General features: G+C 42.1%; 1 protein-coding gene across 1 annotated transcript in view; it reads left to right on the top strand.

The window, feature by feature from the left end:
* Nucleotides 1-17,896, top strand: part of AGPAT5 (1-acylglycerol-3-phosphate O-acyltransferase 5) — a 61,782-nt gene extending 43,886 nt beyond the window's left edge. The window contains exons 6-8 of the mRNA XM_032413719.1: nucleotides 6,078-6,239; nucleotides 13,080-13,203; nucleotides 15,318-17,896. Of these exons, the coding sequence (XP_032269610.1) occupies nucleotides 6,078-6,239; nucleotides 13,080-13,203; nucleotides 15,318-15,543 (512 nt within the window). The 3' untranslated portion in view covers nucleotides 15,544-17,896. The remainder of the gene's footprint in view (nucleotides 1-6,077; nucleotides 6,240-13,079; nucleotides 13,204-15,317) is intronic.
* Nucleotides 17,897-18,248: the final 352 nt, after the last annotated feature.

The following is an 18,248-nucleotide window of genomic DNA, read 5'->3' as shown; positions in this document are numbered from 1 at the left end:
AGTCTGACATGGGTCTCACTGGGCTAGAGTCTAAGTGTGCGGAGGGCTGCGGTCCTTTTTGGAGGCTTATGGGAATATCCGTTTTCTTGCACGGGATCCCGGGCTTGGTTTGATGCTCTGCTTTCACAGTCTTGAAATTGTACTGGGCCTTGCAAATTATGTCGATGGTTCTGCTTCTGCCTTTTCCTTGCTCTTCCTTCCCCTGAGCCTTGTTTTCGGCTTGATTCTAACCTCTCTTTCCTTGGCCCTTCTCTGGCTCTAGGCCTTAAGTGGCCCTAGGCTGCCACTGCCCTGCGGTGCCCACTCAGTCCCACTCCTGTGTTTGTGATTGGACCCTGCCGGTTCTCGGCCCGGCCTAACCTGCTTTGCCTCCTCCCTTCTTACCAGTTGGCAACGTTGAGCAGTTCTGTTTTCCCTTTTGGACTATCTCTTCTTTTTTCCAGATTTTTTCTCCTCACATCTCAGGGTGTCTTTGCCTTGAAGGAGTTTTGTTTCTCTGACAAGACTGCGTATTACACTCACGCATATCCTTCTTTATTTCAAGATTGTACTGTTACTGCTCTAATAACTTCCTTTTGCATATGTCACCCCCACGCTCTTGTCTACTCGGTTCCCCCAGTTTGCCAAACTGTGTGTGTCTCTGTGTCTGTGTGTGTGCGTGTCTTGTGTGTGTGTCTGTATGTGTGCGTGTGTCTGTGTGTGTGTGCACGTGTGCGTCTTGTGTGTGTCTGTATGTGTGCGTGTGTCTGTCCGTGCGTGTCTTGTGTCTGTGTGTGTGTATGTGTCTGTATGTGTGTGTGCGCGTGTCTTGTGTCTGTGTGTGTGTATGTGTGCGTGTCTGTATGTGTGCATGCGTGTGTCTTGTGTGTGTGTGCGTGTGTCTGTGTGTGTGTGCACGTGTGCGTCTTGTGTGTGTCTGTATGTGTGCGTGTGTCTGTGCGTGCGTGTCTTGTGTCTGTGTGTGTATGTGTGTGTCTGTATGTGTGTGTGCGTGTGTCTTGTGTCTGTGTGTGTATGTGTGCGTGCGTGTCTTGTGTGTGTGTGCGTGTCTGTATGTGTGTGCGCGTGTCTGTATGTGTGCGTGTGTCTGTGTGCGTGTGTCTGTGTGTGTCTTGTGTCTGTGTGTGTGTATGTGTGCATGTCTGTATGTGTGCGTGCGTGTCTGTATGTGCGCGTGTGCGTGTCTGTATGTGTGCGTGTGTCTGTGCGCGTGTGCGTGTCTGTATGTGTGCGTGCGTGTCTGTATGTGTGCGTGCGTGTGTCTTGTGTGTGTGCGCGTGTCTGTGTGCGTGCGTGTCTGTGTGTGTGCGTGTATGTGTGCGTGCGTGTCTGTATGTGTGCGTGTCTGTATGTGTGCGTGTGCGTGTATGTGTGTGTGCGCGTGTCTGTATGTGTGCGCGTGTCTGTATGTGTGTGCGCGTGTCTGTATGTGTGCGTGTGTCTGTGTGCGTGTGTCTGTGCGCGCTCGCGCGTCCACGCACAGCCCGCCTGTGGCGTTCCTGTGCTCCTCCCTCTTTCGTCCTGAAGGAGAGGTTTGGGCCCCCGTCATTCTCCTGTTTGACTCCATCCACTCCCCAGAAGCTGTCCCCCTCCAGCTTCCCAGTGAGCTCTCGCTGACTTACCAGAGAATCAGCGTTTTGATCACTCCTCGTGTTTGTTCACGTACGTGCAGCGTCGACATTATTAATGGCGGCCTTTTTCCCTCCCGTCTTCCGGTCTCAGCACAGCCAGTACTTCCGCTGTCATGTCCATGCAGATGATTCTCAAATGTTGGTCTCTGGCTGGTTCCTGCCATTTTACAGACCATATTTCTCAACACTTCTAGAGTGTTCCTTCCAGCATCAGTCTCAGAGTGCCCAATTTGAAATCCTAAGCCGCCTCCGCTCGCGCGCTCCTACTCCGGGCCGGTGGGTGTCCGCACGCACTAGCGCGCACGCATGCACGCACACACACGCGCATGCGCACGCACACATTCCCGCCGCTCTGCCCCCGGGCCGTCTCTGTGTCTCCCGCACCGCCCTGACCGTGTCTTCCAGGCCAGAAGCCCGCTTACGCTTTACTCCTTCTTTACCACATTCAGTGCGTGGCTGAATCAATGTGTATTTGGCTTTCATAACATCTCTTGTCTACATTTTCTCTTTTCAAGTTTACACTACTTCAGTCCTACTTCAGTAGCTCATTGCCTATGACTTACTGCCCTAAGGGGTTTCAGAAGCCTGTATGTTTTCCTCAGCACCTGGATTATGTCTCTCCTCTGGTCTGAAATCCGTGGAGTCCCCCAGGCCGGTAGACGTACATCAGCCTGTCGATGTGAAGCTTCTGTCACGTGATGCCAGTGTCCCTTTCAGTCCTGTCCTCACGAGCTCTGACCTGTGCTCCACAGACCTTACGGCCCCTACTCTGACCTGGTTTCTCTGTCTTTGCCCCCTTGGTATGCTACCTCCCTCCCTCCTGGCCTCTCTCCAGGCTCCTCTTTATCCTGAAGCTTTCACCAATCACGTATGAGTGATTGAAAAAAATCTTTAAGGGATGCCTGGGTGGCTCAGTCGGTTAAGCATCTGCCTTCGTTGGGCTCACGTCATGGTCCCGAGGTGCTGGGATCGAGTCCCGCATCGAGTCCCGCATCGGGCTCTCTGCTCAGCGGGAGCCTGCTTCTTCCTGGGCCTGCTCCCCCTGCTTATGTTCTCTCACTCTTTCTGATAAATAAAATCTTAAAAAAAAAAAATCTTTAAGTATGAGTAATTCTTTTATATTTTGAGAATATTTTATATCTCTTCTAGAACATTTTACCATATACTAGGGCCATTTAAGTTTATTTTATTGCCTCATTAATCTCTAACCTACAGGCTTATAGTTTTAGATTATTAATATATATTAAATAGAAAAAGGACTGAACAGGACATTATAAGGTCTTGCTACCTAGCTATGTGATTTTGAGCAAGTCATTTTACCTCTTTGTGCCTTAGTTAAATTAATTCTTGGGAGTCAAGTGAGCCAATAATATATACATATAATGTAAAATTTCCTGTAGGGCTCAATAAAGGTTTTCTGTCCAGTAGGTTTATCATTTACTTATAATGTTTCCAAAATGTAATACAGCAAAATGTCCATTATGTCAGCCACCACCATAATGGCCCTCAAGGAGAAGCTGGTTCAGATGGCAAGGTAGATTATTAGTAGTACCAAGTAGAAGTTCAGGAGATCTGGAAATGGAAACAGGGCAAAGCAAAGACTAAAATAGAGACTAGATATTGACCAAGAAGAATTAACTTAATTAACTACCACTTTCCTCTGGGGCTGTGGGTTTTTCTATAGTTTCCTGGAGGCAGAGTTAGATCTCCATACAGTGGGCTCAAGCTCCAGCAGTTCATTATAAGTACCTGTTTTTTGGCACTCTCAATTGAAATTGTAATTGGTCTCCATATTGTTATTACGAAATTGGTTTTATAATAATGACCCAGTGTTTGGGGATAGTGAGCGCCCTCCTCACTGTTTAGAGTTGAAGACCACTTGGTCAGAGATGGTAGATCATTCCCCACATGGATCGGAGGAGCTCATGGGCTCGGATTTAGGATCGTGAAGTGCCTTCCAATCATCCAAGAAGGGCTGGCTTCTATTTGTTGTGACAGTAAGGGTGGCCTATGTTATTCTAAGCCTTACAAAATCAATAGACTGTGTGTTAATAAACACATGCAGGAAAGAATGGGCTGTTGGTGTTTTCTCGCCTCACTTCACCCGTTCTCTAAGCTTCCGTTCCTACCACTCCATGGAAAATACCAGTCCAGGTAACACATGACCTTTGTTTGGCGAGGTGGTCACTTCTCAGTTCTGGATCTTTCCGTGTCTTCCATTGAGCATATCTGACCAGTTCCTTCTTGAGATGTTTTCTTCTCAGGGCCTCGGTGTCACCCCAGTCTCCTTGTTTTTCTGCTTCCTCCTTGACTGTTCTCTTTCAAGAGCTGGAAGATAAAAGCTGGAAGATGCAGGATGTGGAATGGATCTAGAAAATGTGTTTAGGGTGGTTGAGCTGCTCCTGGTACATTCCTCAGCGAGAAGATCTTTTTCTTAACTTTTCTTACATATTAGTGATGGGCATTTCTTATTCATCTGTCACAAAGCTGATTTTTTTAGACTTTCATTATAACTTTTTATTTTAATACTATTTTTTTGTCTTTCTATCTTCTAACTTAATAGATTCTAGTAATTGTTCTCAGTGAATACCACAGGGTGATTCTGTGGAACTTTGTACTTAATAAAATTGGATGAGCTCCAATAGCAAAGAAGAAAGTATTAACTAATTTAATCAACAAATGAATGTTTCCCAGCCTGGTATACTCTTCAGCTTTGTGTTATAAGTTTGTGAATAAATTGAGCTGCTTCTACCCTAGGGACTTCAGTCAGATATGTGGTTGTGGGAATCTTTTTCTTTCCCACACCGCTTCACATTTTAAAAATTCTTCTGCAGGAAGATCCCAACATACTATAGCTGTTCTTCCTTATGCAGCTAATTTTCCCTGGAGAGAGGCAGGAGAAGATCCAAATCAAGTTTTGTCTAGTCTATTTTCATGTCACTTCAGAAAGCTACTCTTTTCTGTTAAATTGTCAGTAAATATTCTAATCAAGCGAAAGGGAGGCAGTGGGAAATAGGAAGGGGGGGAGAATAAATTCTAAACATTAGTGGAACACTCATGGATATGATTGATTATCCAGTATAAAGTGCAGTGCTTTCTCAAGTACAGTGTATACAATATGTGTGTGTGTGTGTGTGTGTGTGTATTTCAAATATACCCAAGAGAATGGAAGTTCTGTGTTCATATAGCAACTTATTGAGCATTCACATACATTTTATATAAATGTCCATAGCAGCATTATTTATAGTAGCCAAAGGTTGAAAACAACTCACATGTTTATCATCTGATCAATAGATAAACCAAATGTGGTAGATCCATACAGTGGAGTATTACTCAGCCACCAAAAGTACTGAAGTTCTGATACCTGCCTCACCATGGATGAGCCTCAAAAACGCTATGCGGGCGCCTGGGTGGCTCAGTCGTTGCGCATCTGCCTTCGGCTCAGGTCATGATCCCAGGGTCTTGGGATCGAGTCCCACATCGGGCTCCCTGCTTGGCGGGAAGCCTGCTTCTCCCTCTCCTACTCCCCCTGCTTGTGCACCTGCTCTTGCTAGCTCTCTCTCAAATAAATAAATAAAATCTTTAAAACAACAACAACAACAACAAAAAAAAACGCTATGCTAAGTGAAAGAAGCCAGACACAAAAGTCCACAACACTGTGATTCCATTCATGTGAAATGTCTAGAACAGGCAGATCCAGGGAAGGAGAATGCTCAGTGTCTGCAGAAGGTCCAGGGTGTCTGTCTGGAGAGACGGAAATGGTCTGGAATTTGATAGTGGGGATGGTTGCACAGCTTTGTGAATCTACTAAAAACCACTGAGTTGCACAGTTTGAAATGATTAATTTTATGGTATGTAAATTGAATCTCGGTTTAATTAAAAACAACAACAACAGTTTTCTAAGTATCAAGCCCAGTGTTCCACATGAGCTAGACCACAGCAGCTCTTCCTTCAGGCACTCGACACAGCAGGGGTCATTCAGGTGCTCCCTCACTCCTGCGTCCCTATTTGAATAGAAATAAAATTAAATCGTGGACTAGGAGTCAGAATTATAAATCGTACTCCTAAATTGGAAGTGACCACGGGCAGGATGCTGCTACCCTTATTCTGTGGCCAGAGATAAGGATGGTAGTCCCGCCTGTGTCAGGGCTTAGATTGACAGGTTCCTGATAAGGCATAAGCTTCCTGAGGGCCAGTGTTCTGACAGTTCTCCCCAGCATCTTGTACCTGTAGAAGTTTAATAAGTATGTATTAAATGAATGTTGATTTAAATACATCAAGTCATAAGAGTGCTTTCTAAGCCTCAAGCCCTGTCCGTATATATGAGATTATGGCTTTAATATATCCTGGTCTATTCCTGCAAATTTAAAGACAATTTGGATATTATATTGTGCTGAGGTGTTTTGTAATTAACTTATGGCCACACTGAATCAACTTCTCTTTTAGGCTTTGCAGTATTAAAACATGTGCTGACACCAAGAATAAAGGCAACTCACGTTGCTTTTGATTCTATGAAGAATTATTTAGATGCAATTTATGATGTGACAGTGGCTTTTGAAGGGACTATTGATGATAAAGGGCAGCGGAAAGAAGCACCGTCCATGGCTGGTGAGTTTATATTTTCAATTATGTCATATATTTGTGAGTGTGTAATTATTCTCTTTAATGGATACATGTACTTCATAACATTTACTTGATATATTTTCTAGGTAGATACTTTATCTATTTTCCAGGTATTTTTTTATTAATCCATAACAGTTTGAATTTCATGAGTCCTGCTAATTTTGGTACTTCCTGGTTGCCATATTAGTCCTTTGGACTTGCCCGATATCATTAACTCAGCCTCTTTCTACCCAGACTTCACACATAAGAATGGAAGGCTACATAAATCAAAGGAAGGGAATGTGGAGGAGAGCGCTAACCTAGTGGTACTGAGGTATACTGATGGCCAGCGTTCACCTTTATATGGACATTTATATAATACTTGTGAAATTTAGTATCTTTGGCAAGAAGAAACAGTTAAATACGACTCTTTGTTTTTTCAAACCTGTGCTGGGTTTTTGTTTTGTTTTGTTTTGTTTTGTTCCATGCCCAGCGTGGAGCCCAACAAAGGGCCTGAACCCACGACCCTGAGATTGAGACCTGAGCTGAGATCAAGAGCCGGACGCTTAACTGACTGAGCCACCCAGGCGCCCCTATAAAGACTTTTTAGCTATTGCCTCTGCGTATGTCAGATATAACAAGAAAAAACAGAATTTTAAGTGAGCAGAATATTTTAGTTAAACATGACTAAAGACACTCTTGACGGATAGAGAAATTTAAATACGGGATTAGGCCAACAAGGAAGTGCAGAGTGTTGCCATCACCTTTCTGAAATGTCCATTCGAGCTGTGATCGAGAGGTAGAACACGAGCTTTTTATGTCACATCGGTGGCTATTGAAGGTCGAAATACCAGGCCTGTCAGAGTGTGTGTGTCAGTGGGACCTCTTGAAGGCTGGTGTTCAGAAGATTGTCCAGAAGACAGACAGAGTAGCTCCCCGGAGCAGGAAGTTGGGAGAGAGGACCAAGGGATGAAGCACTAATGGGGGGGGTGAATGGGGTGAAAATCGGTCATAGTGGCTGGAAATACAAATCTGAAGTAGTGGGGCACCTGGGTAGCTCAGTCGTTAAGCATCTGCCTTCTGCTCAGGTTATGATCCCAGGGTCCTGGGATCGAGCCCCGCGTCGGGCTCCCTGCCCTGCGGGAAGCCTGCTTCTCCCTCTCCCATTCCCCCTGCTTATGTTCCCTCTCTCACTGTGTCTCTCTCTGTCAAATAAATAAAAATCTTTAAAAAAAAAAAAACAAATCTGAAGTAGTAAGACTGATTACTCTCACAATTGCCTTTGACACAGAGCAGTTGTCACGTTGGAAGCTGAAGATTTTTTTCACTTTAAATGGAATTTTTTGGAATATATTATACATCAAACAGTTTAAAAACCACAACTCTATAAAGTGTACAGTGAAATGGCTTGTTTTCCACCACGTCCCCCTCCCCTCGGGGTCCAACTTTCCCTGCCCAGAGGTAACCACTTTTCTTAATTGTTTGTGTATCATGTGTGCAAAATTAAGTCTACATTCTTACTCTAGAAATCCTCCCCTTGTTATCAAAAAAGGCAATGTGTTAATATTTTTTCTTCCTTTTTTTTAACCATCAAAGAAGTCATTGACCTATTTTTACATTTGAAAACACATGCATTTGGTTGTTCAACAATATTATCACCAGTTTATCGTTGTTTAAAAAATGAGATTTATTGAACATGTTTTAATTGTTTATGAGAAACAGATATAATTCCCATAATAACCTTTGCAAAATGCTTTCATTATGCCACGTCCTGGTCATAAGAGCTCCTGGCTTCGGCAGTGCTCACAGGCCAAGTCCCACCCTCTTTAGCCTGCCCTCTGAGGACTCTGTATCCTAGCTGTCCCTCTCTTTCACTCCCTTGCCTTCTGGAATGGAAGGCTGTGTGTAGGCCAGGCCTCCTTTCCAAGTGAAACCCCTCCCCTCTGTTGCCCTCCCCCAGCTTTGCTGTTCCCACAACATTCCTCTTCCCTAGCTCATTTGCTTTCTCTTGCTTTGGCACTCCTGGTGGTACTAAGTGCTTAAGCCACAAGGTTAGTGCTCAGCATATGGTAATTCTTTACCTTCCGGCAACAGGGTGAGAAGCCTTGAGGAAGAAAACCATTTTAGACTTGCATTGTCTAGATTCCAACCCAGCCCCCCCCACCCTGCCCCACTGCTCTGCTTTCTCTACTGCATACACATTAGCTGACAGCGGCTTTGTGTTGTCCTTACAAACTGTCTCTCTTGGAGAAGGTTGGCCTTTCTAACAATCACACCCAGAAGCCATGTGGAAAATAAATCTGTCATTTCAATCAATTAAGGGTGAATGTTTCCACAAGGAAAAATACACCAGAGTAAAATCAAAAGACCGAAGACAAACTGGGAAGATATTTGCAACTTAGATCACAGAAAAAAAAGCCGGATTTCCTTGACATATAAAGTGCTTCTACAAATTGATGAGAAGATGATCAATAACTCAGTAGTAGCTCACAGAAAAAAATGCTCCATCTCACTCATAATAAGAAAAGTGCAAATTAAAATTTTTAGCAAGATACCATGTTTTACTATCAGATTGGCAAAAATCCCAGTTTCGGGTTTGGTAACAGGCCCGTGGGTGAAATTCAAGTATAAAAGTCACGTCCGTACTTTGCTGTTAGGGGTGCAGCGCTGCACAGCCTCCATGGAAGCCGCCCTGGCGGGGTCTGCCAGCTCCACAAATGCACGTACATCACCGCTGCTGAGAGATTTTACCAGTACACTGTGCACATGAGAGGCGACAACTGGTTTTCGGTATTTACAAGTTGATTTTAATCGTGAGGCCAGGACCTGTAGCTTGAGAATCCCCACTCTCGTTATTATATAAATTGATTGCTATTCTGCTCTACTTTAATCTGGTGTAGATTAAGATGCACTTTAAATTTATGATGTAAGTTGAGTTAGGTATAAAATTCCATAACTTAGAATATCATAAGTACTTGGTGGTTGAGTGTGATTAGTATTAAATATTATCTCCATACATAGTGGACTATCATTCAGTACTCATATTTGATAGCCCAATTAAAAAACATTTCCATAGTTGCTAGATTGTGCATTTATATGCCGCAGGCCTGTCTTCTCAAAGCGTTGTAGGAGTATCACAGTTCTCTCGAGTCACCTGGGATGATTGTTGACCGTGCAGGGCCTCAGCTCGCTCTAGGCTGCTAGCATGGATTGGCTGCAGGTGGGGGCAGAAGCTGCCGGGGGCGGGGGGGGGGGGGGTGTGAATGAACTCTTGAACTCTTGTGATCAGGAGTCTTACGGTTTGGGCCTTAATGCGGCCTCATGTTAGAGAGCTAGGCAGCGGGTAGTGTCCCTTGTGCTTCCTGTTTCGTGGTGTCTTTCGTTATAAGGTGAATAGTGATCAAAGCCCACCTGGGCATGCACTTTGTGGTTCATCTGGTCTTGTCATCAGGGTCTTTGTCTTCTCTGGACGATGTCCATTGGGCAGAGGAGAGACAGGCCAGTCTGATTATAGACTTATTTAAATTCCGTTTCTACAGTGGGTGGTATACCGTAATAAATTGTGAAGTTAAGGATAACATTTGATGTTCTGTTTAACCATTTAATATGGTGCTAGGTTACTTTTTCCTGTTTAATATTTTCTTATATGAAAAGAAAACTTATTTGGAGGGGAAAATTACAGGTAACCCAAAAGAAGGAAGAAAACTCCATAGGCTCACCTGTCCAGATGCATTTAACAATTTGGATATTTTCCTCAAAATCTTCCTTTTTATAATGTCATTGTGATAGAGTATGTTTGTGCCTTTGGATATTTTTAGGTGAGGTCATTTGTATATGTTTTCTTTTATATCCTTTTAATCATAAACATCTTTATACGTCAGTATATACACTTCTGTAATGTTTTAAAAATGCTACATAACATCCATTGATGTGACTATACAATGGTTTATCTACCCAGTTTTCTACTCCTGGATTTACTTCATCTTTTTCCTCCCAGAGGGAAAGGGGGCGGGTTATAAGGCAGCACGTGGGAGCTGGGTGAGGTGCCAGGGTGGAGGTTGTTCCAGTTCAGCACATGCACGTTCTCTGCTCTTCTCTCCTGTCTCCATCTCGCCTGCTCCCCAGGCACAGAGCAAATGGAACTTAGTTTCTCCAGAGACTAGTCCTGTGACAAGTATGAATACTTGAAAGACTCCTGTAACCCTGGCATATATACACTCTAGGGCTCTACAGGGGAAGTTCTAATTAGAAAAAAATTATATCTCGGGGCGCCTGGGTGGCGGGTCCTGGAATCGAGCCCCCGCTCATGTTCTCCCTCCCTCCCTCCCTCTCTCTCTCAAATAAATAGATCTTTTTAAAAAAATTATACCTTAATTAGAATACTTTTTCTGTATATTTCTAAATATTATGGGAAAATTTTTGTTCATGCAATAGGAAATAAGCTCCAATGAACATACTTTTTACAAGTATAGATACATGAAGCTTTATTAAATATTGAAGAAAACCTTTATGTCACTTCTTTTTTTTTAATTTTATTTATTTATTTGAGAAAGAGAGAGAGCACGAGCAGGGGGAGGGGCAAAGGGAGAAGCAGGCTCCCTGCTGAGCAGGGAACCTGATGCGGGACTTGATCCCAGGACCCCGGGACCATGACCCAAGCCGAAGGCAGACGCCTAACCGACTGAGCCACCCAGGCGTCCCCCTTTATGTCACTTCTTTCTTGTCTCCTGAAAGTCATTTAGTGTTTATCTGATGATTCTCTCATGGTTTTCATTTGGGTCCTCACCCCAGAGACTGGGCTGATGGGGCTCCACTGCCATCCACGCTGGCTCTTGGTCCTCTCCAAGCCCTACAAGGGTAGTAGCACTTGCCTACAGGGACTCCTGGAGGTTGGATGAAATAATGTACACAAAACTGTGTTGTAAACACCAGGGTACCATGTAAATTTTACTCCCATATGAATTTGGGAGTCCTTCTCAGTGTACGTGCCTCTTCCCTCCTCAGCTGATGTCTCATGAAACACACTCACTTCCCAGGCACTGCGGTTACAAGTTCAAGTCTGCTCACTTTTACCTCCTCACAGCCTGTGTCTGTGCGTGTCCCTGCGGCGTCAGCTGGCTTACTGTTTAATTACGGCGATGTTGAGCAGGGGATGTTGATAATTAGATGAAAGTAGGAGAACTGGTGTTGGGATCTGCATTTTTATGGATCAGAAATACAAATGAGAGGGTGAGATGAGAAGTTACATGAGGCTAAAAAGTTGGAATCGCCGACCCGTAGGGCATACGGTGTGCTGGCGCTGCTCTCGGAGCTCGAAGTCCGGACCCCTCGCGGCGCCCCTGTCAGGCTGGCGCTGCCCCCCTATCTCTGCCTTGCAGACTGGGGGGCAGGCACCGAGAGCGAGCCCGTCTGCCCGGGGCTGACCAGGGATCGAGACCCAGGCTGCCTGACTCACTGTCCGTGCTCTGAACCTCTGCATGGTTCTGCGGCTAAAATCCTTCTGCAGTTCCTCGGCTCCGTAACCGACAACAGAACTTGAGAAAACTAAGACAAAAATTCTGAAGAGTCCAGTCTTCCCCCTGTGCTTTTTGTGCCTTTATCATCAAAGCCAGTTCCCTCCTGAAAGTATATAACGGCAAGATAATTTTGATGACGGAAATGCCGCGTGTTATTAAGGCTTGACACCAGTGGTAAAGAAGAAGAATTGTAGAGATACCTAACAAAAAACAAACATGTGCAGAGTCCGAAGACTAGAGATTTCTTGAAGCTGAAACTCTTCCTTCCACCACAGAGCATGTTCTTGGAACGCTGTCTTTGAACACATTTCAACTTGAGATAACAGGTCTCAGCCTCCTCCTTGCATCCACCTAGGGAACATAGTGTCCTCTTAGATCTCTTAGGAACATCTTGTTCTCCAGGGAATTTCAATCTGTTCATAATCTCACCTTTTCACCAAAAGCCATCCACAAGAAGGGGAATTTCCCAGCTCAGAGTTACTTCTTGTCTTGGAATAAATCCTGGCCTCATTGCTTGTGCAACCCAGGCTGAAAGAGGACTGCCTGCTTTGTTCAAATTAGCCTGTCTTAGGAACTGTAGTCACTTACAAGCTCATAGCTATTCCACAGAAAGAATTTTGGTTCCTAAACCAAATATGATGTGTGAAAATACGGCAAAGGCCAGGAGAGCTGGGAGTACCAGTGAGTGGAAACCAGTAGCAAGTCCTAGAGGAGTGGAGCTCCCTTTCCCACATCTGTCCTGGGTGTGTGACACTCCGTGACAGGCTGATGTGCCCGGCCGAGGCACTAGGGATTCAGGGGTTTAAGTGCTTCATGCTCCCAGGGCTCTGGCAGAGTGAACCAGACAGACTTCATCTGAGCCCTTCGGGGACTTATGGCCTCGTGGGAACAGAAGCGACAGTGTGTGATGAGTGATATGCTTGGAAACAGCAGACTGGTCTCCTGCAGGTTATTCGTGAGCCTGAGGGTGGCTGGCATTTGGGCACCCTTCAGAGGGTGGGTGTGGACTTGCAGTGGAGTCCAGCTTCTACTCCTGGGTCGCCTGTGGAATTGAAGGTTATTTTATGAAAAGTAACATTTGGTACTATCCATTTAGCTTAGTGACTTCAGGTAATTGCGGTAGACTGGGATGTTATAACACACTCTTCTACTTCAGCTTGAAACCTAAAACCATCAGTGTAGAATTCTTATTTTCTTTTAACTTTTTTCTTTTTTGCTGAAGAATCTGCTTTTTCATCATTTAAAAATATTTTTTACCTCGTTTTCAGTTGTTTTATATAACCGTGAGTTGTAAAATAACAAAAAATGAAATTTTTTTGTTTCTTGTTAGAATTTCTCTGCAAAGAATGTCCAAAAATTCATATTCACATTGATCGTATAGACAAAAAAGATGTCCCAGAAGAACAAGCATTTATGAGAAGATGGCTTCATGAGCGTTTTGAAATTAAAGATAAGTGAGTAACAGCAGTTCTCCTACTTCAAAAACTTGGGTTCAGCTACATTTCACTGTAGTAAATAAACAATTTGAAACTAATGTAATGCTTTTTTGTAAACTCAGGTCCAGTCTGTTCATGTTTTAAACCTTACTGTTACATTGTCTGTGAAAGAACTTGTTATAGGAGGCCTCCCTGTTTTCATTCACAATATTTCCTAGACGGCACTCTGTGGTGGGATGTAAAATTAGAAAACACCTCCCCCCCACCAGCTTTCCACTGTGAGATGCCCCAGGTGTGCATTCCCGGGTCAGACAAAGAGGTGGTGTGTTTGAGAACTAGCTGGCATGCCCACGATGCCCAGAAAGCGAAGCTGTGGGATAGAGCATTGTGTCTGATGTACGTGTGGAAAGGACATGGGTATGTTTGTTGGAAGAAGAAGGGGCAGGTGACGTTCTGACCAAAATGTCTTTTGCTGTTAGTATTTTGGGGCCTAAACAGTTTCTGGGATTGACCTTGTGCTCATCCGTGCTAATCACATCACTTCAGAGCAAACAACAGTGTTGACCCTTGCTGAGCGTTGCCTGTCAGTAAGTTACAGGTGTATTTAGATACCTCCCAGGTGAGGCACAGCTTAGTGAGGTCGAACTAAGGGAGGGAATGTGAAGTGCCACTTACTGACGGGCGAACCCGGGGGAGCAGGTGCCCTCCATAGCGGGTAACAGGACACCTTGGATTTCATACAGTTTTCTAAAGGAAAAAAAATTAGAATTTTCTTCTCTTTTTAGGAAGATAAAAAGTGGATGTCAGGTTTTGATATGATACTTAGAAACTGAATTCTCTTGGATGAAAACTTCAGGGTATATTATTTACTGTTTGTTTGCTGTCAATGAGAGTTTTATCCTTTCTGATGCATGCCCTGTTTCTTGAAAGATATGTTTTAAACATCTCTACTTTTTATCTTCTTTTTGAAAAAAAAATAGATCCATTAATTATAGGATGCATTGTTTACTAAAACCACATTGAAAAGTGTGGCGTTCTTACAGACTCAAAAGTAAGACTTCCAAAATTAGGTTTGTGTTCAGAAATTTTACCTGTGTTTTATTCTCCTGATACGCTTCTCAGCAGACTGCTCTGTTCCTTTCTTTGTTGTATTACAATAAAATTATTTCCTCATTAACTCTTTTGAGTTAACTTTAAAAAGTGAAAATTATTAGAAGTGTGCTGCATTGAAAATGAGACTCTAAAATTTATAGACAAGTAGTTACATTTCCGTATTTCATTGACCATCAGTTGTACATGACATAATTTATTTCACCAACCATTCACTGCCACACACTTGGGTTATGGAAGAAATTTCAAAAGTAAAATACATAAATCAGTTCTCAGAAAAGAAAAAAATGCCTGAACAATATGCTTAATATCCAATGTATTTCGTGTCATAGGTGCTAGTACATACTTAGAATGAGTCTGGACCTTTTAAAACAGTGCTTATCGCTAGGGAACGTGTTAAGGTAATGGAAGGATTTTCTGCTTTGTACTTGTGTTTGAGAGTTTTATGCTCAGTCTGTCCTGCTGTTATAACTTTACATTTTTTAAATAAGATAGGAAAATGAATTAACTATGCTATTTTTTCATTCTTGTACCTTTTTTTATAATCCCATGTGAATGAGGGCTTTTGGGGGGAAACTCCATATATGTTATAAGAACTGCTGATCTTCTCTTTGACTTCTGATAGGATGGGAGCTGTAGGAAGAAGGAGTAAAGATGGGGAAGATGGAGACGAAGTGAGATGGGTTATTACCCATGTGTGAGCGAGTCTGGTTGTTGCAAAATTATTAAAAATCTGAAGTTTAAAAAAAATCTTCCCATGAAACTACTTAAAACCATCTTTTTAAAAAATTACATATAATACAATTCATCTACACTAATCATGAGCATATAAAGATATTTTTAAAGTCTAGAAACTCCAATTAAATCAAGTCTCTAGGTATTTCCTCATTCATCTTTTTTCCCCAAGGACCTTATAGCTTTTCCAGCATGTAATAGGCATCCAGAGCTATTTATTAAATTAGACTATTAAATGACTAAACCTGAAACTTTAATTTTTTTTTTTTTTTCCATTCTGGCCATAGGTTGCTTATAGAGTTTTATGATTCACTGGATCCAGAAAGAAGAAACAAATTTCCTGGGGAAAGTGTTAATTCTAAATTAAGTCTCAAGAAGACTTTACCATCATTATTGATCTTAAGTGGTTTGACTGCTGGTATGCTTATGACCGAGGCTGGAAGGAAACTCTATGTAAGAACGTGGATTTATGGAACCTTAATTGGCTGCTTGTGGGTCAGTATAAAAGCTTGAGCAGGTAGCTGTCTGCAGACAGCGGGACGTGCTCCGTGGTTCAGTGCTGGCAGCCACACCTTACGTCAGATTGTCTCCTGATTTTAGTAAGAAGTGTAAATAAAGCCTTGTTGATTGAACATTGGATAAAATAGAATTTCTGATTAAAGCCGATATGCAGTGGGTCTTGGGCAAACATACATGGTTTTACAACTTTAGAACAGAAGCTGCTGGAAAGGGAAAAACTAAACAGTTTATGCTATACTTGGCATTTCCTATGAACTAATGTCATCTTCAGAAGACTCTTAGGATTGTACAATTTGTTCTTGTTTTGTAATTCAGATGGCTGCGTTCATGAACATTAACTTGCAGTATATTTCACTGTATTTGTTATTTTTAATTTTTTACAACTTGACTAGTCCAACCTTTATCACTAAAGTATTTAGTATCTTGGAGCTATGTAATATTTTGCTTTTTGCTTAATGTCTCCAAGGGAGTGAAAGAAATTGTATTTAAGTGTCAAGAGGCATACCAAGGAAAAGGGCAAGAAATTGTCCGTGGGGAGGAAGCTCTGGTTAGCGCATGCTTTTATTGTATTGCATTATTAGCCGATTTTACTTTATATTTGCAAAGTAATTAACATTTCTAATATTTATTGAAACAGCTTAATTTGCACACCCTGTATTGTATACAAAAGAATAATGTACAAAATATGAGAATTAAGTTTAAGTTAGAATTGTGACCCTGATTCATTATAGCAGAACTTTACATTGCCCGGCTTTTTGAAGAGTTATGCTAAGCTCTTAGTACTTCCCAGCATCTGTGCCATAATTACTTGAAAACCTTCAGGTTTGCTATTATTTTTTATATCAAAATAATTAAGTGTGAACCTTTATTGGGCCTGAGTCCACAGATAATTTGAGGTGATGGGAGCCTTCACACATCTGACTAGATTTACTAGCATGTGCCTTTGCTTGTTACTATTGAGTTTAGCACAGCATTTAATTCAGAAGTCATTTTTTTTTATGTCATCACGGTCGATTTCCACTGGGTTTGGATTCTTTTCCTTTGGCTTACTGGCAGTGTGCTGCTCGGTGCCTGGTACCGTACGTGCACAGGGAAGAACTGTAGCCGGCCAGGGTTTGTCCTGCTGCAAAGTTGTTCGTTTAAGCTCTTGTGAGCCAGCCTCGCTAGCTGCGGGAAAGGCGTTTTGCGTTTGTCTCATGTCAAGTTCACCTTCCACAAGCCAGGGAGATTTAATCCATCAGGCCTGAATGAATTTGTTTAGTTCTCATTGGTTTTAATGGGGCTACACAATTAATCCATATCACCTCAAAACAAGAGCTGTGTTTCCGGAACCAAATCGCACGATTCAGTTTGCAGTCATGAAATAATAAATTTATCCTGTGCAAGAGGATGACCTTTTTGGATCTGCTCTATTTTTATGTTACAACTTCAACTTGATTGCCTACCAGCCCTTTAAGATAACATTTCTGCCTAATGGATTTTGGTTGTAAAATTGTACCCATGCCCCCGATGAAACACACCAGCTGAATCATGATGAACAAAATGAAAATAATAAAGAAGGGAAACTTTGTCTAACCGGTTCTCCAGACCCAGAGAGCAGGCCATGTCAGACAGCACGTTGGCACAGCTGGGCAGTGTGAGTTGTCCGTGTACGTTAGCGTGAGTATGTGTGTGCACATCCCCACAGGACACGGTCGGCCTAACTGTGCACGGCGGCGTAGGTCACACTTCTGAAAAGTGTTCTCATGCCAAATTGTCGTTTTCTCTTTCTTGTAAAGTGAAGGTTAAATCAATCCCATGTCTTTGTTAATACTTTTTTTAACAACCCTAAAGTTAGAACCTTTTTCTAATTAGATCAAAGTAAATGTAAGTTGTGCAACTTACCTTGAATATCATGGATATGCTCTAAATTTAAATTTTAAGAAGTAGTACCATTGGAATTATGTTGATTATAACTGATTTTAAGAAGTCACAGTGAACGGCATAAGATCACTTTGAACATCATGTTTCTTATGAACATACTTATATTCTCACAGAAGTTCTATAAGACATATTTGTTAGTTTAAAAATTTTGTATCAAAATATTTGGAAAATTAGAAGCTTCTTTTTAACATGCGTTGATATGATTTGAATTATTATTTTCTAAAATTAAGAGCCCTGTATCTACCTGTAAATCTTTTCACATATCATTTAAGCCTTTGTTTGTGTTATTCTTATTATTGATTTGCAGCTTAGTTATTACTTAGTTTTTCTTTATAAGAATGCCATCAAAGTGCATGCTTTTATGTTTTCCAGAAAAGGGTGTGTTTGGATGAAAGTAAAAGAAAAAATAAAATCTTTCACTGTCTCTAATGTCTGTGCTATTTAACATTTTGCGACCCAGAAATTCCCCGACGGTCTTCAGTTACATTGAATAGGCTTTATGGCTGGTCCTACATTCTGAACTTATAAAATTATAATATTTTTTCTCAAATATTGAGCAAGTTTTTAAAAATACATTACAATACTCAAAATTGTGAAGCAATGTATTAGTTTCATTATATAAACTCATCTATGTATCTTATACAATGTATATAGCAAGTATTAGTTGCTTGACAATTCTGTGATCATTAGGGTACCTCACTGAGCCTTGTCCAGTGCCTAAGATTAGCCAGGTCAGTCAGTAAAGTACCAATCTGACTAATCCCTGCATCGTACAT

This window comes from Phoca vitulina, unplaced genomic scaffold (genome assembly GCF_004348235.1).
Source record: "Phoca vitulina isolate PV1807 unplaced genomic scaffold, GSC_HSeal_1.0 scaffold15, whole genome shotgun sequence".
NCBI lineage: Eukaryota > Metazoa > Chordata > Mammalia > Carnivora > Phocidae > Phoca > Phoca vitulina.
Note: the sequence above shows the minus strand (reverse complement) of the source record. Positions and strands in the feature narration are given on the sequence as shown.